General features: G+C 34.6%; 1 protein-coding gene across 5 annotated transcripts; it reads right to left on the bottom strand.

Moving 5' to 3' along the window:
- Nucleotides 1-2: 2 nt before the first annotated feature.
- LOC8265280 (calcium-transporting ATPase 3, endoplasmic reticulum-type) lies at nt 3-17,460 on the bottom strand. 5 transcript variants are annotated; one of them, XM_015719572.3, is made up of 34 exons: nt 17,256-17,457; nt 17,078-17,128; nt 16,939-16,972; nt 16,709-16,726; nt 16,410-16,546; nt 15,716-15,790; nt 15,170-15,215; nt 14,809-14,868; nt 14,634-14,714; nt 13,289-13,374; nt 12,832-12,933; nt 12,313-12,366; nt 11,681-11,782; nt 11,020-11,078; nt 10,459-10,603; nt 9,857-9,964; nt 9,531-9,683; nt 9,299-9,403; nt 8,728-8,924; nt 8,396-8,507; nt 7,963-8,061; nt 7,729-7,874; nt 7,537-7,594; nt 6,503-6,595; nt 5,843-5,893; nt 5,227-5,358; nt 4,773-4,874; nt 3,473-3,527; nt 2,315-2,400; nt 2,068-2,216; nt 1,804-1,909; nt 1,639-1,692; nt 888-936; nt 3-550 (listed from the first exon to the last, which is right to left on the bottom strand). In XM_015719572.3, the coding sequence occupies exons 1-34, from the start codon at nt 17,286-17,288 to the stop codon at nt 483-485; spliced, it is 3,006 nt and encodes a 1,001-aa protein (XP_015575058.1). In that variant the 5' UTR covers nt 17,289-17,457; the 3' UTR covers nt 3-482. The 5 variants fall into 5 exon arrangements, 3 of the variants coding, with proteins under 3 accessions (XP_015575058.1, XP_015575061.1, XP_015575065.1); XR_003079409.2 differs by having other exon boundaries at nt 495-550; nt 2,087-2,216; nt 17,256-17,460; XR_007214720.1 differs by lacking the exons at nt 3-550; nt 888-936; nt 1,639-1,692; nt 1,804-1,909; nt 2,068-2,216 and adding an exon at nt 2,578-2,693 and having other exon boundaries at nt 17,256-17,460.
- Nucleotides 17,461-26,045: the final 8,585 nt, after the last annotated feature.

Here is a 26,045-nt window from a genome sequence, read left to right as displayed (position 1 = left end):
AATAGAAGAATGAAGAGATCTGAATATCTATATCAAATAAACATAAGATACTTGTCACACTAACTATGAAGATTTAACACAACAATTGTACAACCAGTTTGAGTTTATAGAATAGAAAAATCACTGATACAAAAATGGAAGCTTCCTCCATTGAGATGCAAAAAAAGGAATAGTATGCAAAAGCTCTGGCATGATCAGGAGGAATTTGGGATTTTTTTTGATACAACACGATGGTCATCTATGATGAGGTTGTAGTTGGTTAAAATGATGTCAGAATGTGTGCAGAATAACTCATTGGCTAACTCCTATCTTCACGTATAAATAAACATGCAGAGAGCCTACACAGGGACGGGGACGCCAGGTATTCATTGGAGTTTTTATTATATTGATGGTGAGCAAGGTACTATCTTCTGTACGACTCGGTGAGAAAATTGATCAAACTTGTCATGCCCGATACTGTCTTCTAACGCAGATAGCTCTTCCTACTTATCACGTGATTCTCTCTTTGGGAGTAAATCTGGCCTTCTGAATCTGAATCTGAACCTTATGCCTAGAAACAAGGAGACACATATTAATACATCAATTTATAAATACAAAATATATTCATCGCATGTTTTTGTGAAGATTTTACTAGTTTCAAGATGTCAAGCAAGTTGATTAATTAATGCAGATCCATGCATTTGATTATTGTACAATTCTCGGCATAGATGTACGCTAAAAGACACCAAGTATTTCAGAACCAGATGGCCTTTTGAAATAATAATATAGAAAGTCTAACAGAAAAAGTTCATTGACAATGCAATCCATGTCCCAAGCATTAGATATTACTACCCAATTACCAGAAGACTGGAAAAAGGAATCCCTAAGGATAAATGAATGATCATTACCATTCGCATTTCGTGAGAAGAATTTCAGGATTTCATCAATAATAATAACCTGCAAAAGATACACAAATATTAGAAGCAATCTAAAACTTTTTATTGCTTAGGTACACACCTACAAAAAAGGGTTTCACATCTTTGCATTAACGGTGCAAATAAACCGAGCCGCTCGAGCTACTCAGAGCTCGACTCAATAAAAATTAGTTTCAGCTCATTTAATAAATGAGCCCAACTCAAACTAGGGAAAGCTCAGCCCATTAGTTTGTGAGCTAGCTCTTTTTTAGACTCGGGAACTAGCTCATAAATTTAAAGTATTAATAGCTTGATATTTAAATATAAAAGGTAAGATTTTTTGACTTAAAATTATTATAAAATACCTGCTTAAAATTATTTACTAGAAAAGATTATAAGTTTTATTAAATATGTTATAGTTTTTTTAACAAATACTTTTTTTTTTAATGAATTGATGAATAATTTATTTTTAAATCATATTCATTAAACTCCTTTAGGCCGTGAGACAAAAAAACTAAGCGAACGAAATGGATAATAAATAAGCCAAGCCGAAGCTAGCCGAAGCTCAGGTCGGCCAGGCTCAATAAGATCTAGCAGCAGACTCCTAAACAACTTGACATCTACACCTAGGGGTAAGGCACCCGTTGACAGTATAATATCCAGGAAAATCTTATTAGCTTTTGCCCCCCAAAATCCATATAAGCAGAAATTTAGTAAACAGAGAATGTGAGGATTCACTGCATACAGGGAATGAAAGATACAGAACGACAGTCCAATCCTCCCATGATAATGGTGTTACCTGCAATAAATTGTGTTTTCTCATCTAATTAGTTCCTCCGAGACAATGGATAAGAGAACCATCAGTAAAAATTCGCAAGTAAGATAGAGAATTAAAAAGAAAAGAACTTACAGAGAAAAGAATAGATAGTGGATGCACATACAAAATTAGCATGTGAAAAATCATTGTCAGTATGATGGAAGCAACAAGCCATAAATTACTCCAGGGAGGGATAATGCTGAAAAAGGGGAATGACAATCAGTTGAAAGACAGAAACAAAATAGAGTTTATTTCAGAGCAGAAAGAAAAAAAGAAAAAAGAAAAACACTATCAGACCATAGGCAGAAAGAAAAGTTATCAAACATACAAGATATTATCATGAAACTGAATACTCACAAAAGTGATTGATTCTCACTCAGATTGTTCAAAGCATTAAACATCTCGACAACAACAAGCACTGTCATGGAGACAGTTGATGGATGCTTATCATCAAATATATTGCATGGATAAGTTGTCTCCCTTGTTGAGCAAGAGTCAAAACTTATCTGCAATAAGTGAAGGATTAGAAGTTCCAAACTTAGGATTCTATGAACAAGCATAACAAAAGCACATACGGCAATCATCACTCAGAATGAAATCTCACCAATTCACTATATGGTAGTTTTGGACCACTCTGAGAGTATAGAAACCACCATACAAACCCTGCAACCGTGGCAAGGCCAACATAAGCTGCATCAACCAGACATCATGTCATATACTTCTGGAAAATTTATAACATAATTTAAATCATTAATATAAAAGTGTGAACAGAAGTGAATTTTTAAGAACATATATGTTGAATGAAATCATTTCTCTATTGAAGCAAAAAAATAAATAGTATCCCAGCTTGTGATTCCTGAGAAGTACCTTGAAATAGATATAGAAAAAAGAGAGGCAGCAAATCGATAGTATACACCATAGACTTTAAGGTCTCAGACATTTCAAACAAAAGGGACGCTTAATATTTTATCACACATCTCTTCCTGAAAATTTGTAAATTATTAAATTTTCAATAAGGATAATATAACTTCCTTAAAAAAAAAAAACCAGAGTCATTCATAAATCATTATTCGCATGCAACTAGTGCGTGTATCAAATATTCGTCTGAGAGAACGATACTCAAGTGGAAAAAGGCAGACAGTTTGTAATCTAGTTTATATTAATCTTTGCAGACAAAAGTTAACTCAGTTGGCTTGATGGTGCTTACTCCAGAATACCAATTGCAGAAAAGAATATTACATCGAGAAAGGGGACAACATAAGATAAGTGTACTGGTAGAAAGCATTCAGGCAAGACAACCGACATCATAAATTACCTGTCTGGTAGTGGGTAAAAGATGAGGAGGAGAAAGGGAGAGTAAAATGGAAATTTCTTGCATTTGGAAGAGGGAAAGAAAAGAGGGGAAGATAAAATGAGGATATTTTTACTCTTTAACGCTTTCAAATAATGATATAAAAAATGAAACCCGTTTAATTTAAGGGAGTAACATAAATTCAACTTTCAAAAATTTTGTTATTATCGATTCAAATTTAAAAATAAACTGTCCTCACTTTCTCCTCCTCAATCTTTTACATTTTCCAAACAAAACAAAAGAAAATATTTTCTCTTCCCTTCACTTTCTCTATCCTCGTTTGCTCTCCCTCACTATATCCCCCCCTCCTTATGTTTTTTCCCAAACAATAGGTTAAAGATTACAAGGTCATGTTGAGGTGTTGTTCACCCAAATTATATATATAAAACACTATGCAGCAGAGATTCCTACCTCCAATTACCAAATAACGAAAAAACAACCACCCGCTAACAACTGCTTCATTCACCTGTAATCAAGTTGAATATAAGTAATTAACTAAGAAACAGTTGACAATCTTTTTTTATATTCAATTGTAGAAAAGAATTCATAACAAAAGAATTCAAATGAAAAGCTAAAACAACAGAATCTGGAACTCAGCAAGTACATATTTTATCCTATGTGAAATATATCTTTCTTGCAATACTGGATTTCAGACTCGAGCTGTTTTCTATGAAATCTAAATCATCAGCAGGTTCTCCTGGCACATTGAAAATCATCCTACCCCTAAAGTCATCCTCCCCCAACAGAACTCTCACAGTTTTTACTCGCTTGGCATCTTTGGTTGAAATTAATTCACCTCAAAGAATAATATCAGAATAATAAGAACCACAAAAGGAGTTAGAACAGCTTGGATATCAGTTTCCTCTTTCTAATTTTTCACTTGTGCATCCATAATCTCAGTTTTGTGCATATACTTAGCATGCCGGATTGCATTAAATTATAGTATACTAGTTAAAATACCCACTTCCTTTAAGAGCATCAATAGCTAGAATCTTCTGGAAGGTCCTTGTGAAAGTCGTTCTGTGAGATGGGGGAGGGAACCAGGAAGAACCTTTATCGTTGGGAACGTCAAAGAGCAATATATTATTTCCTGCTGAGCAAAATGGTTCAAGTTGCACCATATACTGATGCCACATTTTTCCAGTCGTCTACATCTGCAATCTCATTGGCATTAAAGTATGTTACAAGAGAAGTATTTAGAGCAGGCCTTTTGGCGGCAAAAACTGTTCCAATAAAGGAAAGCTCAAAGACTTGCTATGCCTTTCACTCCTTACCTCTGTCCCTAGGTCATTGTTAACAAAAGAGTGTGTTATAAAACAAGTGCCACTTCTGTGCCTCTCAAGTCCCAAAAGAATGTAATTCTATCTCTTAACAAGAGGAATCTAGTTGTCTGTTAACGAGTCATGAACTTAATAACACATCGAGCCTGCCCAAACATGAACCTCCAAATCATCATTGCAAACATCTGGCTCTTCTGGCCTTATAGCACATGACTATCCTCACACAAACTTTTCAAAAACAGATTATCACGCAATTAACTCCAAGTCCAAGCTTAAATCCATATTCCATTATCCCAGTAATTATTAATATTAGTTTACTTTTGTTTTAGGAGATGTAATGTGACAGGAGAGGATTGTTGGGAACTCTTTGAACAAAAAAAATATAGCTGGTCACTTCTAAATCTGTTCAAAACCAAATCTTAAAACAGTACCTTGCGAGGTTTGGCCTTCATTACATCAGAATCTTGCTTGTTGAAACCAATAGCAGTGGCAGGCAATCCATCAGTCACTAAATTGACCCAGAGCAATTGGACCTGGATGTAGTTAAAATATGTGAAGTCCCAAAATCTAGCTCTTTGAATATAACGCCACAAAGTTTGAACAAAAGTAAATGGCAGAAGTATCACTTATAGACAAAAGTACTTCCTAATTCTTGCTTCAAAAGAAGGCATTTATTCCTAACCAACACCAGGAGGTTAGCTTTGAAAACATTATGCAAAGCAACAAATATAGTGCTTTTATAGACAATATATGATGCATAGACCTGCTTTTACATATATTAAAGACAAATAAATATAGAATAAATGATTTTGATTTTAGTTTTCCTTCACGAGCAAATAGTCAACACCATTAATGATGGATCAAGTCCACATTAAATGGACTCACCGGAGCCAAGGTATCAGGTATTCCAAGTACAGCTGCCACAAAAATACATACAACTTCACCAATATTTGAAGAAATCATGTATCTGATAAATTGCTTCGTGTTATTGTAAATAGCCCTCCCTTCTGCAACAGCCTGCATAGAAAGGGGATCCGCTTACAATGATCAAAAAATAAATCCTCCCCTAACACTATAGACATTATGCATAACCCAAAATTTACTTCACCAATCATTGAATTAATAATATATAAAAATTAAAAATATGTAAAACAGTAGCTCATCTACAGCTCTTCAAGTCGAATTTTCATAATTCTATGATTACAAAATCTAAAAAAAGAATTGTTCCAGCATCATTCACAGTTAATAATATTATGTATACACACACATAGAGATGGATGACTAAGATCTAAAATAATTGAAACTTCAATCGACTGGCTGGCTGTAATATTGCTTATAGAAAAAGAAAGATCGGCATCTTTGATGTTCTTACAGCAGGTGTAAGCAGACCTTTTCAGAATAGAATAATCATGAAAAGATATGAATTGACAAAATAAAATATATATATGTAGATGAGATGGAATTAAAGTCAATAAAGGTAAATTGTGGAGAGATTACTCACAGCAACAATTGAAGCAAAATTATCATCAGCCAAAACCATATCTGAAGCACTCTGGAATTTCAAGGATACAGAGCACAAACAAATTAAAAAGGAGAATTTGTCACTGAATAAATTTATAATCACTATGCAATTAAATTGAAAGTTAAATAACAAGTTACTGAGATTTTCATAGGCTGTCTTTCTAAAATATATAGTTGATACATAGTACATCCTTTGTGTTGGCATAAGACAACAAGTTACTGAGATTGACCAATGTTGTCTTTAATAAATATAAAGTTGACATACAGTACAATATTTATGTTGGCATTGAGCTTCTTTTATTGTCTCAGGAACTGAGAAAAACTTCAGTCAATAACATGAAAACATGAAAGAAGCAAACATATAAAAACCAGAAAAGGACAAGGGGGAGGAGGGGGGGGAAGCACCAACTAAAGTCAACCAAATTCTACTAGTCTGCTAGCCTCAACAACTAGCCACCTGAACACCTACATACATCCTGGCGTGTATGTTTATTAACATACAAATGTGTTCATATTCCAAGAGAGAGAAAGATAGGCAATACTTATACCGAGACATGTATAATGACTACCATATATAGACAGCCTACTATTCCTGAAATACATCGTGCAGTGCTTTGATAAGAGAGCTATTTCTATATACCTTAGCAACTGCTGTTCCAGACCCCATAGCAATTCCTATATCTGCTTTCTTTAGAGCTGGTGCATCATTAACACCATCACCAGTCATTGCCACCTAATGATTTCACAAAAAAATTGCGCAAAGCTTGATGAGCAATAAAAGAAGTCCATATAATACTTTACATAAATTCAATAATACAGCACAATCCACAGAATAATAGTAATTTGACTTAGATCATAATATCTATTCATACTTCCTATATAAGTGTTACTAAGGATTTCGGGCATGCATGTTTTTAAATAATGACTCAAATCTAGCATAATTTGATCATCATGTCTGTTCTTGATGCCCACACTCCTATGGTTTTGTCATCTTCCCGTAGGTAACACTGCTAGCTTCAATCAAATTGCTCCTTACATCTACAGTTGCAGGAATGTTAACACAACAAGTGCTCACTGAAGTTTCTTCATAATTCATATACGATTATTTCCTAGGAAATTCTTACATTAATAAATTCATCTCAACTATCTTACTTCATCCATACTTTAATTTATCTTTTTATCTGTTTTGTGAAACCTCTTCACCTGTCGGAATGATTAGCCAATAATCCTTCAATAAGCTTTCATGTCCTACTTGCATCTTGTTTTGTTATTTTAACTAGATTTTGCTTCAAAGTTGCATGCTCCCAAAACACTATATTGATAGCTTTGCTCAGCAAATTTTGTCTCAAATACCAGACAACCATGATGGACATTTTACGAGGATCATTCTCTTCCAGATAAACTCCAGGATCCAAGACAGTTAAAGAAGATACAGCTAAGTACCTCCCAGACAGACATTTGTTGTGCAAACAGAAAAATATACAGTTGTCTGTTGGCTACTTCCTTGGATAGATCCAATACTACACGATAGACCATCCAATATAGTCTCTCTTTATTGCAGCTAAAAAGAAAATTCAAACTTGAAGCTTTGAAACTTAGTTGATGTGCATAATGAGTATATATCCAATAGCATTAATGAAAGAAAATATCTAGTCACAAAATCATAAATTATACCACTTCATTTTGATGCTGTAAGGCCTCCACTAGCATCCTTTTATGAGCAGGTTCCACCCTAACAAAGTAGAAGAAATATGGATGTCAACTAAATGAATACATAAAATCCAGGAAGATACTTGAATTTGGACAAGGACTAAAACTGAGAGCTTCAGTAACAAACATGGCATAATTCTCCCTGCCGCATCATACCTGGTAAACAGTGCCATACGTTGCAAAGCCATTGTTTGCTGCAAAGCAGGAAGTTCTTCAAACTCAGATGCGGTATATGAGCGTCCGACAAAATCTTCCAGGTCATCAAAAGCACCAATTTTACGACAGAGGGATTCAGCTGTTGACTGCAGCATGTCTTATATTATAAGGCAGCTAAAAAGATGCTTAAAACATAACTGATAACACTAAACAAATATAATATATTAAAATTACCTTGTTGTCCCCAGTGACAACAATAACACGTATACCAGCAGTCATGCATGAAAGCATAGCACTTCTCACTTCCTCTCTTGGTGGATCAAGCATCCCAACCTTTGATTGAAGTAAGGAAACAAAAATAAAATAAAGAAAATGTCAGAGAATTAAGAAGAATCAATTTGAAATCCGCAAAGTTAATGTGTAGCAAAACACTTCCAAAACCCCCAACACAGACAGTGAGGAGACACAGGTGCACATGCATAGTAAGCCCGTTTGCATGCACCCACATGCATAAACAACACAGATTAGAACAAAACAAACTGCAAACAAGATAGACTTTGAGATCAACAAATACAAGTATAAAACAAAGAAAAAACATCCATATGCATAGCATTTGATAAAGGACCAAGTAGAGTTGAGCATATTCCTATTTGAACAGAAAGCATACCAACCCAATAAATGTAAGGTCCTTCTCATCGTCAAAAGAGAGGCTCTGTTGACCAGTGGGCATCTGTTTCATGGCCAGAGCCAAACATCTTAATGTTTCTTTTCCTGCAAGACTGCCAATAAACATGGGTGCTCAAACAATCAAGCCTATAATTCTTAACATCAAGTACAAAAACAATCACAAATAAACTCTCTGAATGTGAAGCAAATTTCGCGACATCAAAATTTACTAGATCACCCTACAAGAATAGTATAGCAAAATGAAATAGTTGAAGCAACATTCCCTACAACTTTATCATGGAGAAGCATTAAATTGTCTACTGCAGTTCTAACCTGTGGAACCTTGATTCTATCTCATCTTGAATAGCAGCAGACAGTGGAGCAGTGGAACCATCGAAATTGCAAAGGATGTTAGAGCATCTAGAGATAATACTCTCTGGAGCACCCTTTGAAAACATAATCTCAGTCTGCTTTCGACTACATAAGACACTCATCATTTTTCGATCACGAGAGAATTCCAAAGCAGAAACCTATAAAGCATCAAAAAGCCTATTTATACAAGTTCATACAGCTAGCCTTAATATTTCTGGAGCCAGTGGCTATGTATATATCACATCCTTATAGAAAACTTTGAAGAAACAAAAATGCACAAATACAAATCAAATAAAATAGCTGACTGAAATATTTGTAATGTACAAGCAAAAAGAATAGAAAGAAAAGGAAATGTGGAAATGTTAAAATGCTACAGAAGCAAACAGCCAGCTCATAATCGGTTCAAACTGAGTACCAGCAGAAAACATGTAGACAACCTAATAATTGAAAATTATACATCATGATCACCATCCACCTGTACGACCTGCAATAAAAAAGGTATCTATATTGAACCCAAATTTTAAAATCATACCTTTTTGAATTGGTTTTCCCAATAGTGGTTGCAGTAAGAGGCACGCTCGTGCTTGCTCAGCATGTGCAGTGCAGAAGGCATAGAATCAAACCCAGGAAGGCCAACCTGGAGAGGCTCAAACAAGCAGAATTATGCACTGAACTGTAAAATTCAGCAAAGAAGACATGGAGAAAGAGATGGAGAAAATATAGAAGATAAAGAAGACAGAATGGTGATTAGTAGACAAATCAACCTTCTCTGCCAGAACGCGTAATGCTACTTCAGTTGACTCCCCAATTTTTTCATAGTGTCCTTTATCATGATTATACTGTAAGACAGACTCGTTGCAAAGGGCTGAACACATGGCCATGTGAAGAAGACAAGGCAACTGAGCTGGAAAATCAAGCTGCATAAAGATATCAATTAACAAGGATATAATGCTGTAGTAGGAATCCTGAAGGAACAATAAACAGAAACCTATATCTTGTCCTTCTTTGCCAAAAAGCTAATGCAACATAGGTAAGCTTCAGATAGAATAGCCTATACAAGTTAAGCCCCATAATCTAACAAAATATTTACCTGTGTCCCACTGCTGTCAAAAACTATGCCATCTGGAGCATAGGTTGTACCACTGACATTATATTCAGCAATCACAGGATGATGGTGAAGAGACTGAACAACACATATCTGGGAAGAAGGTAGCAATAAAATCAAATGCACAGGCAAAAGCTGATATGCCAACTATTCCAAGTAAAGCCACTAACTCATATGCACGAAAAGAGCACGCTTCAATTAAATTCAGTGGTCTCCAACAAAGCAGTTAATGTCTTCTTTCAATGAGCATCAGATACATCAGATTTCTATGTACTCCATCTTTTAACTTTTTTTTACTAAGAGAATGAAATGAACCTCTCAAGGGTGAGAAGGTATCTTTAGAAGACAGCAAAAAGACAAGAATGGTATGTAGAAAATAACACCTCATGCATGCACCAAATAGTTGACAAATATGTTTGAATTTTGAAAATGCCAATAAAATAAGAACGCCTCTGACTTGTTTAAACTCAATACCAACACAAGGATAAGCATTAAATTTAGATGATCATTGTCATGGTGAAAAAATAATGTTAAGAGGTATATGACTACAAAACTCAAAATTTTATCTGCATGTTTGAGGCAACCACCTTCGAGACAGACATCATGTTAGTTGTCAATGTTCCTGTCTTGTCACTGCAAATCACTGTTGTGCAGCCTAAAGTCTCAACTGATGGCAAAGAGCGTACAATGGCATTCAGCCGAGCCATGCGCTTTGTTCCAAGAGCCAAACACCTAGAATGGAAGGCAAAAAAAAACAGTAAGAAAAACGTGGGTACAAATATTCCAATTTGACAACTAAGCAAGCTTACAGGAACCACCTAGTGGAAGTGGCTGCAAAAACATTCATTTAGCACAAACATAAAATCTGACAAGAAATCACATTTTGGTAATCCTGGTAGGTATCTCAAGGTTCGTGCAAGCAAATTAAGCTACTTAATAAACCATAATAGCTGTGTGGAAAGGAAATGCTTTAATATGAATATACTGACATCTATGCTATTCTCAAGTTCCAATTCAATCTCTACTCTTGTTCTGGGTGTAAGGATGTATTGGGCACTTCAAATGTATTAGACACGGCAGCCATGCCAACGTCCTTGACAAAATAACATTTAAAATTTAGAATCTACAGAACATTTTAGAGCACTCACGTTGTAACAACAGCAGGAAGCCCTTCAGGAATTGCTGCAACTGCAAGAGCAACTGCAATCTAGGTAGGCATGACAGGGAGAAAGCAGAATAAGAACACGATAATAATGGTAAGGAGAAAAAGGAGAAATTTAAAAGCTGGGGAAGGGGGAGGCAAGATGAATTAATAATTACGCCACTCAAATTATAATTCCACACATCCATACAAAAAGCAGAAATGGAACTCAAACAGCAAAAATATATTGAGGTATAAAACTTTTTATATACATGGGAGTGAAGATTGACAGTTCTAACTACTTCAAAATATACAGTTGTCAAGATAAAAACAACGAATATAGAGGTATAAAACTTTATATACACGTGAGTCAAGTCTGATAGTTCACACTTCACAAAATTTGAAAATAACATGAGATTTGTTGAGGTTAACAAAAATTCACCACTACATCCTAATGGGAATCACGGATCACCATATCTTAGGGCCATTGCTTAATGTTTTCTATGCTACATTGCATACATAAAGCTAGAAAATACAATCTTGCCATTAGACAGTAAGGAATATCAAAGGAGGAACACAACCTAGGGAGGTGACAATGAATTTGAACGGCAGTACCAGTATATTTCTCAATGCAAATAATAGAAAGGACCTCATCTGCAGAACAATACCTTGAAATAGTGGATTGCACCACGCAAGAACCCACCATGGGAAGGATCACGAAAATGTCCTATATTTACAATCCATACTAGCACACAAATACCTGCAATAACCTGAATTTGCAGCAGATGTTAGCTTTTAAGAGATGTAAAACAATTTATGCTACCAAAGAAGAAAAGCTGTTTTGAAGACCGCAGTGTGCATAACTCTGTCAATTTAGGGAGTAATGACTATCATACAATACAAAACATCATGATCAAGGACTTTTGCATGAAAACATTCTTTCTTCTATAGGTCCCATCAGACAAACTTTGTGTTCAGTATGAAAAAGCAAGAAAACTGGCTGCAGGTCAAGCAATTATTAAAAAAAATTGTTGGAAATGAAAAAGAGCAATTTGTGACCTATAAGTTTATAGCCCAACCTATACCAAGTTTCTGGCCAATTACTCTATTCAAATTCCATTATCCAAGCAAGTGAAACGGATGAGAAATGAGGTCAATTCAATTTTTCTGAAACAAAAAATCACAACCTATTGAAGGTCCACCTTAGGGACAACAATTGCCAATGGTAACTAAAATATTTATAATTCCATCCCGTAGATGCACACTAAACGTGAGGAGAGATAATAAATTTTGCAATAACCTTGGCCAAAAAAGTACCAAATTCATCCAACTTCTTCTTCAACGGTGTTGCTTCCTGCAAAATGTTTGCATAAATAAGCATTTTATTTATGCACATACTGATTATGAAAAAAGAGCAACATAGATAGAGTTATCTTTTGAATGGGAAAATTAGATATTTAGGCAGATAACAGTTTGAACAAGAAATAGCTGCTTATTTTATAGTATTGCAAAAACATTTGTTACCTGAATTACAATGCAAACTATACACAGGCATGAAATCAAATTCAGAAACAAACAACTCAGTTATAAATTGTGCCTAAGCTTAACAGCCTAATACCTCAAAATGTCCTCTGTGGTAAAAATTTACCAACATCAAGCAAGTTGAACAGGAGAAACAAAAAGAGGATATGTTTAAAAAAAAAAAAAAGAGAGAGAGAGAGATACAAGGTATGCTTTGAAGACCACATGTAGTTATGTACACGAGATTTAGCATGCTTACATGAAGTATTTATAAAAATTAGAGATTTATAATCATTACATCATCTGTTTGCAGCATGGAATCCCGTATGCTGCCCATGGCAGTGTTAGAACCAACTCCAACAACAATAGCTCTTGCACGACCAGCAACCACCACTGTACCCTGGTATCAAGATAGAGAATAAATCGTTTGTTTCTGTACCATTGTGAAATAGCATAACAAATATATTATGGTTACTGTGCCATGGTTTGCAAACCCCTTGCAGCCATCCAAACATTATTTTGTTAGTCTCTTTATCTATTTGCTCACTAAAGAAATGGAAAGAAGCAGTCTAATTTCTTTCATAAGCACATGTTTCATGTCAAGCCAGATGCAATAAAATATGCTACTCATCTCATCTCACCAACTGAATGCCAGATGACAATCCAAAAAGTAACGTACTTAATAGATAATGACTAGATGCATGTAAGGTTTATACATATTAGTAGAGAACTGCATCAAAATATTGAAATATTACCGAGAAAAGGATATTTGTCTTGTCTTGGTAAACTGCATTCATTGCAGTAGTGGACTTGAGTTCTTTTTCCACAGAACAGCTCTCACCTATAATCATCATCACCCAAAATCACTCAGTTTGAATTTAGATAATGCACATGCTTATAACAATCATCAAAGAGAAGACTAAACAGCCAAATTCAAAAATAAGCATTAGAGAGAAAAATTAGTAAAACAGCATCTTCATGTGCACAAAAAAAAAACAAAGAACAGCACCAATTGGGATCATTTATACCATAACGTACAAGAAAAACAAAAATTTTAAGCACCATATAATATATGTCTAAACCAATAAGGAGTGCCCATCACTCCATAAAAGCACAGGGTCATGAGTGCTGGGTGTACAATCAACCAAAAGAATTACTATTGCATGTAGAGTTTGTGACCCAGCCAAAAAGAGTGGCCATAAGAGTGTATGGCCAATCTTACACTCCCTTAGTCCACACAAAAGTGACCACAATAAAGAAAGGCCTACAATTAAATTTGCAGCAGAGTGACAGGAGGGTGAATAGAGCAGCTCATTCCACATAAGGATCATCCTATGAGTATAAAGTCCAGAAGTCATCATAGAAATCTTTACTAGACCATAAAATGAAAAGCCTCAACCAATAAAGTGTTAGATGTGATTAATAATATGCTGAATAGCATAGTCTGCACAAGAATACTAATGGAAGCATACTGCATATATGGCTTATTCCAGACATGAGAGGACACTTAGTTCCCACAAAACTGTCTGGACAAAATAACAATGGTGCTCTTCATATGAAGACAAGGCAAACAAATTAATAGATCAAAGCTCACATCCTTCCTGGCACATTAAACCAAACTAGTGCAGATACAATTTATAACTTGATTTGCAAACCTCAGTGTTCTTATAGAAGTTTTTATGGTAATATCAAATAAAGCAGAGGTACGCCTTATAAATTACAACCTGCTTCCCAATCTTAATACATCCAGTGAAAATATACAGCAACTGAAATAAAAGAACCTCACTGAATTACATTTGTTTCTCAATCTAGCAGCAAACATATCAATGGTTTCCTGAGTTTTATGTTTCCATCCTTAGAAAAAATAATCCCGATATAGAAAATGAAAATGAGAAATCTCAATGGACTAACAAGTGGAAGACACTGACCAAGTTCACAAGCATAAAATTTCAAAAAGGAAGCAAAAACACACATTATTTAGCATAGGAAGCTTGCAGTTGGTTTGTTCTTTATTATTTTAGGAAAAATAAGCTATAACTCATAACATCATTAATATTTGAATAAGTAAATAGACAGTATCAATCCAAAAGGCAGTTGTACCAGTAAGGAGTGCTTGGTCAACACGTAACTGATCACTCAGCATCTCAATCATTCTCATGTCAGCTGGAACCTTGCATCCCACTGATTAACACAAAATAGAAAGTTAACTCTTCTGAGATCATGAAATTGACAGTGACAATATAACTCCAGAGACACACATACATGATTGACTCACCGCTAACTTCCACTATATCACCAGGAACAAGTTCTGTTGCAGGAAGTATGGAAAAGCAACCTGTAATAAATGTTTCACATGGACTAAGAGAAACAAGTAAAAACTCCTAAAGATATCTGTTGACCTAGTAGCTACATGCATGGTGGGACAAATAAGCTAGCAGGAAAAAAAAAACAAAAGAGATTTCATATAAGCTCGTATAATTCTTAAACATTGTAATCCACGCTACTGACAGGAAAAGATCTCCAAGAGGGAACTGAAAAGACTTATAGAACGCATTGAGGAAGAAGAGCATAACAACAAAATCAGCTTTTATAAGTTCACACTTCACAACCATTTGGATTTTATAATCTGGCTTTACCATTTCGAAGCACAGTCGCAATATCAGCTTGGTAGGCACGCAACTCCTACAAGCAACGGGGGCAAAAGTAATAATCAGAATAAAATGAAGTTGTGCACTAAAGAAGAAGCAATCAGACCACAACTAACAACTTTAGAAAAAGAAAAAACTGAGGTTTCCAAAGTTTGCGTTTCTTGATATTCTAATTCTACCACCCAAAGTGAGCAGAAAATAAAAGTATGATGTTCATAACATTAAAACCTAATTGAGGGTAAAGCATTATTATCACCAAATCACTTGATAGTTGAGGACCAGATATAAAAATGTCTTTCCCTTCCATGGAAAAAAAGTCATGGTACTTTGGGTTTTGGTAACTGAACATAGATGTACATCAACCAAAATAACCAAAAAGAAAGCCAGATTGGCAAATATATAAATAGGACATAGCATTTGGCACTGTTATCAAGCATTAAAATGAAAATCAGAAGCCATCTACCAGAACAAGTACAACTTATTTCTAAATACCCTTAAAAGATCTTTGCAACTCATTAGCACTCCAGAACTTACTTCAAGAGCCTTTTCAGCATTTGTTTCTGTGATCACCCCTACTGCTGCATTGGCAGCTAAAATCAATAAGATGACCTGTAGAGATCAACATAAAAAGATATAAGATCATTAACCATAGATTGTAGACCATAGACCAAGTGTGTAGACTTGGAGATCTAGGCAACAGAGACACTCCTATTTAGGGACTATGTAAACAGAGATATAACAGACAGATGTTGTTAGATGCATATCCCAGATCATTTCAGATATTTTATAAAATGACAAACAGATTAAATTACTTCCATGTCATTCTAGAAAGCCACACAATAAGAAGCAACAATTTTTTGGCCAGCCTGCCTCATACTAAGTTATAAAAATCTTTAACAAATTAAATCAATTGACCTAATCACACAAGATATACGAGTCCATATTGTTTGCCTTTTTCTCTTCCAGAAAGTTTTATATTTAGGCATCCATAAAACTGCTATGTGCATCAACAATTATTAAACCAAAATGCAAGAGACATAGATTGGACAAGGACTGCTCAAATAAAGAGTCAACAATAAGGTCCACATTAAATCATGTCTGACCTGGCTCAAGAAATCACTGCTCGTGTTATACTTTCATGATTAATAAAACACTAGAAACTAGTACAACTAAAAAATGCAATAGTAGAATTAGCTTAGTCAAGCGGAAAAGAAAAATTGGATCTTACAAAAGGCTCCAAAAAAGCTGTTAATCCTGTCTCCCCATTAATCAAAGCCAAAACAAAAGAAACAACAGCAGCGGCAATCAATATTTTAACAAGCAAATCATCAAACTGCTTCAGAACCAATTTCCAGAAGGGAGTCCCTGCATTCAGTAAATTTTGAAATGCATAAAATAATCACTATTCACTTTGTACATAACATCTCAGGCATGTCAAAATTAGGAGATAAGCAATCCAACAGCCATTCTGGTTAATTATTTATATATATATTGTGTCATGCAGCCAAGAGTTAAGTATGTACTTACTTCCATCTTCAGGCAGCACTGCAATCAAGTTCAGGATGCATGTAGCCAAGAGTTAACAGATATGAGACCAAAAAGAAAAAAAGAATGTTAAGTGCTGTATTGGAAATCATATTTTAACTGAAACAAAAGCAATTCGCCAAAAAATGAGGATGACGACACAAAGTAATCATAGTCTAATAATCTAAAATAGAAGTACTGAAAACAAAGAAACAAAAAAAAAAAAAACGTACCGTTTTTACCATGAACTTTCGCATTCAAAGCTACCTGAAATTAACAACTCATAACTTAAACTCCTACTTAACACATCAAGTTGCACTTCTACAACATACAATACAAGTCAGCTCAACTTATAAAAGAAAAAAGAAATACCTGAGAATCAGTAAGACCTTTGGCCGGGTCCACACCAAAATAATCCAAAACCTTTCCAGAACATCCAGAAGACAAAATCAATAATAATCTGGTTTTGTGGCTTATGATCAAAATGACCACTCACATTCAAGAATTGCTCAATTTCTCTACAAGAAATGCAGCGAAGTATGGAAATTACCTCGGAGACGGATCTGGCATAGGCGTCCTCCATTGTAGAAATGAAGAAATTGGATCGAAAGTGGAGATTTTGGATTGTTGCAGAATTGTTAGTGACGTTTTTCCATGTCGTCGCTTGTAGTTGAGTGAGTATTGTTAAATGGGAAGATCTAAAATGTGAGCAGTTTTACACTCAACTCAAGGAACGTGACTTCGGGCCTAAAATCGCGTCTGTCAGCCCAGAAGCATGGATAGCGTGATGTTGAAGCTCAATAAAACTTTTCTAACTTTGGGCTGCGTCTTCATATCTGGGCCTAATCGGCCCTATCCTTCCATTTTCTTATGTAAGTCTGATTTCTGGATGCAACAAGGTCCAATATTGACTAATGTACCATATATGAGCCGCGACATCGCATCCTTCCAGGTGGCATCCAGATCATCAGAATCAGCGTCTCACTTTCACATTGAAGTATAACGACTGCTCGTTCAAATCCTACATTTTTAATAAATTTTCTTCGAGGGCAAGCTGCATAATGCTTTTAACATCCATTTTGGTCTATAATTCGACGTGGATCAGAGTCTATAAGCAACACGCATTTCGATTTATAATTTTGTGTGGACCGAAGTCTATAAATAGCATGTGTGTGTGAGTGCAAAGAAAAAAAAGTTTAACAATTTTATTTCTTTTTCAAATTATATAATACGAAGACTTTTGTTCCCGCTGCTTCATATTTTTTTTAAATTGTATCATTTTATTTTCTTTTATTATAATAAAATAAATTTATAAAAATTTATATATTAAATAAATTTTTTATATATTTATAAGAAACAAAAAATTAATAGAAAAAATATAAAATTATACATAAACTTAAATTTTACGTGTCAATAATAAATATACGCGTCAAAATTAAAAATCATATGTATTATAATATAGTAACACCATGTCAAAATATTTTTATTACACTAGAAATATATTAATATTTTTTTATTCATTTTACATGTACTAAAATGTTCATTTTTTATATGTATAATATCCATTATATGTAATATTCTATAATAATTAAAAAAATTTATATTTAAATATTTATTATCTATGAACTTAATATTTAGTACGGTTAATGTTCATGTTTATTTTGTTTAGTGTATTATTCATTAGTGTTAATATTAATGATCATTATCTAGTACTGCAATATTCATTTTATGTATATGCAATATTCCTCAATATTTTCAAATAAAAATATTACCATTTATGAAAAATTTTATTATTTTTATGATGCATATTGAAAATATTTTATGATTAGTATAAACATTCATCATTTATAACCATAATGTTTATTAATTTGTCAATAGATATTCGTAATTGATGAAAATTATACCCACTAAATCATTCAAATGAACATATATAATATAAACATAACATAAATTATTCTTACACAATTGGTAAATTAAAAAAATATTAGACTAAAGTTATACTACAAGTATTTATGTTATGGTATACTTATCTTTTCAACAAAATTAAGTTAATAAATAATAAATATTTAATATTTTCAATAAAATTAAATTAACAAATAATAGATATAAATTATTTTTCAAAAAAATTTGCATCAATATTTAACTCGCGTCAGTGTCTGACGCATATGTAAAATTTAAAACATAAATTTATGTACAAGTAAAACAATGCTAGATTGACCCATAGGTTCATAAAACTATGTAGACAAAGGGTTCATCTTATAATTTGCATACAAATTCCAATTGCTATAATATGGACTCCAATCCATAACTCTACATGGACTAGGGTCCATAACACACGTATGGTACATTTTCTTTCTAAGATGTATGGTGCATTCTACTTCTAGAGTATATAACGCATGAACTTTTGTTCCTACCTTCATTATCTTTTAAATTTTTAAAATTATAACAAAATAAATTTATAGAAATTAATATTCTATTAAGATTTATGCATAAACTTGAATTTTAAATGTTAATAATCAGTACATATGTTAAAATTAAAAATTATATATATTATAATATAGTAGCATGTGTCAAAAAGTTTTTATTAGATTATATATATATTAGTATTTTTTTTTTATTTACATGTACTAGAATGTATATTTTCTATATGTATAATATCCATTAGATGTAATGTTATATAATAATTAATTTTTTCTGTATTGAAATATTCATTATCAATGAACTTAATGTTCATTTTGTTTGATGTATTAATCATCAATATTCATTGTTTGGATATATAATGTTCATCAATATTTTTAAATTAAATATTAATTATTTATGAAAGCTCTTATTATTTTTGTGATGCATATTGAAATTTGTTTATGATTAATATAAACATTCATCATTTATAGGCATAATATTCATTAGTTTATCAAGAGATATTCATCATTAATGAAAATCTGTGAATAATGATACCCTAATAATTGATTAATTTTCGTCATCTTTCTTTATTCATTCAACCTGAATATATACAGAAGTTTGTAACAAGGATAACTTCTAACTACTTACGTAACAAGCAACCTTATCAAAAATATAATTAGAATAACATCTAACTACTACAACTTATACATACTTATCTCTACACTAACAAATTAACTAAATATAGTTAACACTCCCCCTCAAGTTGGCAAGTAACAATCTGTCATGCCCAACTTGTTAATGGCATCAGAAAACTCCTTCTTCGACACAGCTTTTGTAAGAACGTCAGCTAACTGATCCTTAGACTTCACGAACGGAAATGGAAGTACTTTCTCGTCCAGCTTCTCCTTTATGAAATGTCTGTCCACTTCGATATGTTTCGTACGATCATGCTGTACAGGATTCTGAGTAATCTCTATTGCTGCTTTATTATCACAGAATAATTTTACTGGTTTTTCAAACACCATACCCAATTCATTCAATACATGCATAATCCATAACAACTCACTCACACCATGAGCCATTCCTCCAAATTCTGCCTCAGCACTCGATCTTGCAACTACCTTCTGTTTCTTGCTTTTCCATGTCACCAAATCCCCACTAACAAAGGTAAAATAGCCTGAAGTCGACCTCCTGGTTGTGATATCACCTGCTCAATCAACGTCTATATACCCTTCAACCTTCAAATTATCGCTTTTTGAGAAAAACAGTCCTTTCCTAGGAGATCCCTTCAAGTACTTTAAGACTCGAAATACAGCATCCATATGTTTATTACTAGGATTATGCATAAATCTACTAAGAGCACTAGTTGCATAGGCAATGTTAGGTCTGGTATGCGAGAGGTAAATTAATTTGCCTACTAACCTTTGATACTTCCCAATATCCGCAACAATTTGATTAGGAAAAATCCCTACCCTATAGTTCATCTCAATGGGAGTATCGCAGGGTTTACATCCCAGCATACCCGTATCTTCAAGCAGATCAAGCACATACTTACGCTGCGATAAAGATATGCCATCACTCGACCTTATCACTTCAATGCCCAAAAAATACCTCAGCTCTCCTAAGTCTTTTAATTCAAACTCAGAAGCCAAGTTTTCCTTCAGCTTCTCTATCTCTGCATTGTCATTACCAGTTACAACCATGTCATCCACATAAACTATTAGTGCCGTAACCGTTAGTCCATTTCTTCTCACAATCAAGCTCTTGGCGATTGTTTTAACCCATACAAGGACTTCCTCAACCTACATACTTTGTCTACATTTGATCCTAGTAAATTAATACTAGGTGGTACATCCATATATTCTTCTTCCTCCAAATCACCATGTAAAAAAGCATTTTTTACATCAAATTGTCTTAATGCCCATCCTTTAGTTGCTGCAATAGAAATTAGTATTCGAATCATACCAAGTTTCGCCACAGGTGTAAACGTTTCCTGGCAGTCAATTCCATACTTCTGAGTAAATCCTTTCGCCACCAGTCTCGCTTTACGCCTGTCTAGACTCCCATCTACCTTAAGCTTCACTGTATAGATTCATTTACAGCCAATCGTATTCTTCCCCTCTAGTAATTTCATAAACTCTCATGTTGCATTCTTCTCCAGGGCTTTCACCTCTTCCTCCATCGCCTCTTTCCATTTCAAGTCTTGCATTGCCTCCTGCACGCTATTAGGAATCGCAATCTCGGATAATTCACTAGTGCTAAGTGCATAATAATCTAATAAATGGTTATGCGAAACATAATTACAAATAGGATACTTGACATTAGACTTAAGAGTCGGTTCATATTGTTTTTGAGCAATACCCTTATTTGATCTTTGTGGATATCTTAAAATAGAATCATTTAAGTTAATGTCTCCATCCCAAAGAGAAGAGGAAGTATCAAGATTTTCAGAAACAGTAGGAAGAGAACTTACCAGAGGTTCGGTTTCCTCTGGAAATGGTGTTAAAATAGGCAACCTCAAAAGCTCCTGTTCCTGTTCGACTCATTCTCTAGGTGTCACCATAATTTCCTGATTACTTCTCCTATCTGTATCCATAATCATTTGTCTCTCCACTTCTTCACTGTCAGCCCTATCACAACTATCAAGTTTTACAAATTCTGAAACATCTGAAACACTTCTCTCACTCACACTCTCCCCCTGGTGAATAGAATTCTGCGAGTAAAAGAAATTAGACTCTCTAAAGGTAATATCCAAACTGACATACATTTCTTTTCGATTAGGTTCATAACATCTATAACCCTTTTAAGAATCAGAATACCCTACAAACACACACTTAACAGCTCGGGGTTCTAATTTATTCTGAAGTGGTTTCGGGACATGAGTAAAAACAGTGCAACCGAATATACAGGGTTCCAGATTTGATTAATGAGGAATTCTAAAGAACGTATGTAGCTCGGCCTGGGGAGTTTGAAAATTTAAGACACTCGACGAGGTTCGATTTATCAAATACACTGCCGATTTTACTGCTTCTCCCCAAAACAACCTAGGCATGTTTGCTCCAAATAAAGATGCCCTAACTACTTCTAAAATTTGCCTATTCTTACGTTCCGCTAATCCATTTTGCTGAGGGGTATAAGTACATGAGGTATTATGTCGAATACCATTCTTAGTTAAAAAATTACTTAAATGACTATCCATAAATTCCTTTGCATTATCGGTTTGCCAGACTAAAACCGATGTACGATATTGATTTCTAATAAAATTCCAAAAATCACAAAAAGCTTTACTTACCTCACTTTTGTTCCGAAGTAAGGTTATCCAAGTCATACGAGTACATTCGTCTATAAAAGTTACGAAATATCTAGCACCTGATAATGAAGGAATTTTTGTAGGACCCCAAACATCAGAATGTATAAAAGCAAATGGTTCAGTACTTTTATTAAAACTAGGCAAATAAGTAGCACGGTGGCTCTTAGCAAGTTCACACACATCACAATTAAACATGGAATCATCCAAATTAACAAACAATTCAGGTTTTAATTTTTTCAAATAACTAAATGATAAATGTCCAAGGCGTCGATGCCATAGCCAAATTCTTTCCATTGCATTACTTGAGCTTTCAGTCGTGTAAACCTCACTTATTTTCTTCCCTCCTGTCTCGGTCAAGTCTAGATAATAAAGTTTGCCTCGTTTAACACCATAACCAAGAGTCTCCCGAGTCAAGATGTCCTGAAAAACACAATATGAAGGCCAGAAAGTTACAATACAGTTAAGAGACGAGGGTATTTGTCCAACCGAGAGTAAGTTACAAGACAGTGTAGGAACAATCAATACAGATTTTAAATTCAAATTTTTTGAAAGAATAATGGATCCTTCTCCACTAACAATACATTCAGATCCATTTGCTGTTGACACGGTAGAATGAGAGGATGGAATGAAAGAATGAATTCTATCAGAATTGCATACCATATGATCAGATGCACCTGTGTCTATTATCTAGGTATTCGATCTTAATAGAGTAGAGGGAGTATTCTTACCAACACTTCCTGTTAGTGCAACGTGAGCAGTAGGTAATACCCTTTATATATTTAATAATGAGTTTTTATTTAAATTAATTTAAATTAATTTTTTTATTTGATGTAATTTGAAATAATTTAATGGAAATTTTAATATTAGTCAATTAAATGAATTATTTTTCTGTACCCAATTAGTTTAAAATTTTAAGAAATTATTCAAGTAAATTATTTGAGGAATAAATTATATTTTTAGTTATTCAAATTTTTTTCAAATATATATATTTATATAAATAAAATTATATATTGGAGAATTATAAAAGAAATTGTAAAGGGTGTTTTTATAAAAGAATTTTGGGAAAAATGGTATTTTAATTAACTAGTGGTATTAAAATTTATTAGTAAATTGATTATTTAAATTAATTTTGTGTTAGGACTAAATTGGAAATTTATTTTGGAATAAGGATTGAAAGTATAATTTTATTTTTATGGAGTTTTAATGGGAATTTGTGAGTTTGGTATTTTGGTAAATATCTATGTCGGTCAGGGGTATTTTTATAATTGTGTATTTTTAATAATTCTAATTTGACCCAAATTGAATAGTTAGGGGCTAAATTGAAAGGCTAAAAAGAAGTTTAGGGGTTAAATTAGAATTTTATTGGATGAAATTGTAAGTAATTAAGAAAGTTGAGGGAGTAAATTGTAATAAGGAAAAGTTCAGAGGTCAAATGTCGATATTGAAAGAAGAAAAGGGAGAGAGAAGCAGGGAGAGAGAAGCGGGGAGAGAAAGGGAGACGTCGGGAAGAGGAAGGAAGAGGCGGTGGCGTCGTCCATCGGGGCACGCTGCGAGGCTGGCCGAGGGTTATGCTGGCGCCGGCGAGTCCAGCAACGGCAGTGGCGGCGTTAGTAGTGAGGAAAAAAAAAGGAGGGGCAGCGGCTTTCGAAGGCCTTTCCGGTGGTCTTTCCGGCCGATCTTGGTGACGATCGGCTCCCCTCGAAGAAAGCTTCATTTTGGCGGTGGCGGCGTCGGTTTTGGTGGCCGGAGGAGAGAGTTCTGGCGAAGTGGAGGCAGCCGACGTTTTTGGGTTTTTCTGGTGAGCTCCGACGAGCTATGGACGATCGGAGGACATATCCCGACTCTCTTCAACTCAAGCTTCGCAATGGCACCGGTTTCGTGGCGATCGGACTTCGTTTGTAAATCGACGGCCGAGAACATCTATAAATCTCTCCGGATGATCGGGTGTCGGATCGGAAAATCGGAAGCGAGGATCGTCATCAGCGCGTCGTTGTGAGTCCGATGGTGTGTTCGGATCGTCGATCGGACTCTGGCGGCTGGAGGCGAGTCGACTGAGCGACCGAGCGTCTCGGTAATTTTCTCTTGCCTGTAATTTTGGAAATTCTTGGTTTAATTGTGTGTCTATTGGATTATATTGAGTATTTGATGATATTTGTGAGTCAAAAATAATTTTCTGTCAGTTTGCCTGCCTCGTATTTTGTGCTGTGTGGCGGAGTCGGGAAATAGTGAAGTTTGGGGACCCGACTCCCGTTGTTTGAATTGTTGAATATTTGAAGTGTTTTTCTGGCAGGTCTTGGACCCGTTTTTATGGGGGGTAATGTCCGTGTTGTAGGGGAGGTTCTGCCGGATTTTCGTTAGAATTTTCCCGAGTCGAGATTCTTAGACAGTCAGTCCTAGGAGTCTAGACCTAGGATTAATGATCGATTGTTTCAGCGTTTTGATAAATTATTTTCCGTGACTAGATAGTTTATTTGTTCGGCTCGCTCCAACCGAGGCACCGGAGCAGAGTTAGGAGGTCGCCAAACCAGTGAGTTAAAGTCATATGTCGCTTATGCACGTGTCATGCATAAAATTTGATTTGCTACTGTGATTATTCAATTGCAAATTTTAATTTTTTATTTAATTATTATTATTATTTGCATGGTATTTTTAATTACTATTTAAATATATTTTTCCTTTATCACCAATTTTAATATTGCATGATGACTCAGGATGGGACGACAGTAGAACATAGGTGTTGGATGAGTGTTTTAATATAAATCTGAGAGAGATAAGGAAACGGTAAATAGGTAAAATTTTAAGAAAGAAAGATTAGGGCCTGCTCTGGTCGAGCATCGCTCTCTGGGCTTAGTAAAGTGTGGTTGCCAGAGTAAAGGTCCCTAGTCGAGCATTGCTCTACCGGCTTATTTGGATACTTAAGTGACCAGACTGGAGGTAAGGTCCCTGGTCGAGCTTTGCTCTCTGGGCGCCAGTTCTGTTAGAATGAGAGATTGAGATGTTAGAGTTGAGGTTAGTCGAGATGTAAGTGTTGAATTAAATCGAGATGTTAGAGTTGGGATTGGAATTCTACTAAAGTACTCCGTCCCGTTGCATGTGAAATTATTTTTTGTATAAGCATGGCATGACACGTATAGTTAGCATGATTTATTAATTATTTTAAAATTAAATAATGTGATATTAAGATGTTTGAAACTGTTTTAGATATATGATTTTAGCTCACTCTCGAGACGGTCTCCATTTCTATTTTTCGATTCGTATCGTTAGTCTTCCATGACTCTTACTCAGTAACCCGACTTCTTCATCATCGGGTGGTGTTTGATTTGGTATGTCAAATTGTAAAAATCTTAGATTATCAGCAGTAGTAATAGTAGATGTATCAGTTGTAAATTTTATGAGTTTCGGATCTCGCCTAATATTTTTTTTTTGGCAGACCGAATTAATTGTAAATTTAATGGTTGTAAAATTGGGGAATCAATAGTATTAATTGAAATGAGATTTGATTGAGTTAGCGAGTGTCAGGCTTACTATGGGATTCGGTGGCCTTACGCCTACCCATTCCCTAGTGCCGGTCACGGGCCCATGGATGGGGTCGTGACAGTAGGATTTTCACAATCTCCGGATTCTCCTCCA

This window comes from Ricinus communis, chromosome 2 (assembly GCF_019578655.1).
Source record: "Ricinus communis isolate WT05 ecotype wild-type chromosome 2, ASM1957865v1, whole genome shotgun sequence".
In the NCBI taxonomy this organism is placed as follows: Eukaryota; Viridiplantae; Streptophyta; class Magnoliopsida; order Malpighiales; family Euphorbiaceae; genus Ricinus; species Ricinus communis.
Note: the sequence above shows the minus strand (reverse complement) of the source record. Positions and strands in the feature narration are given on the sequence as shown.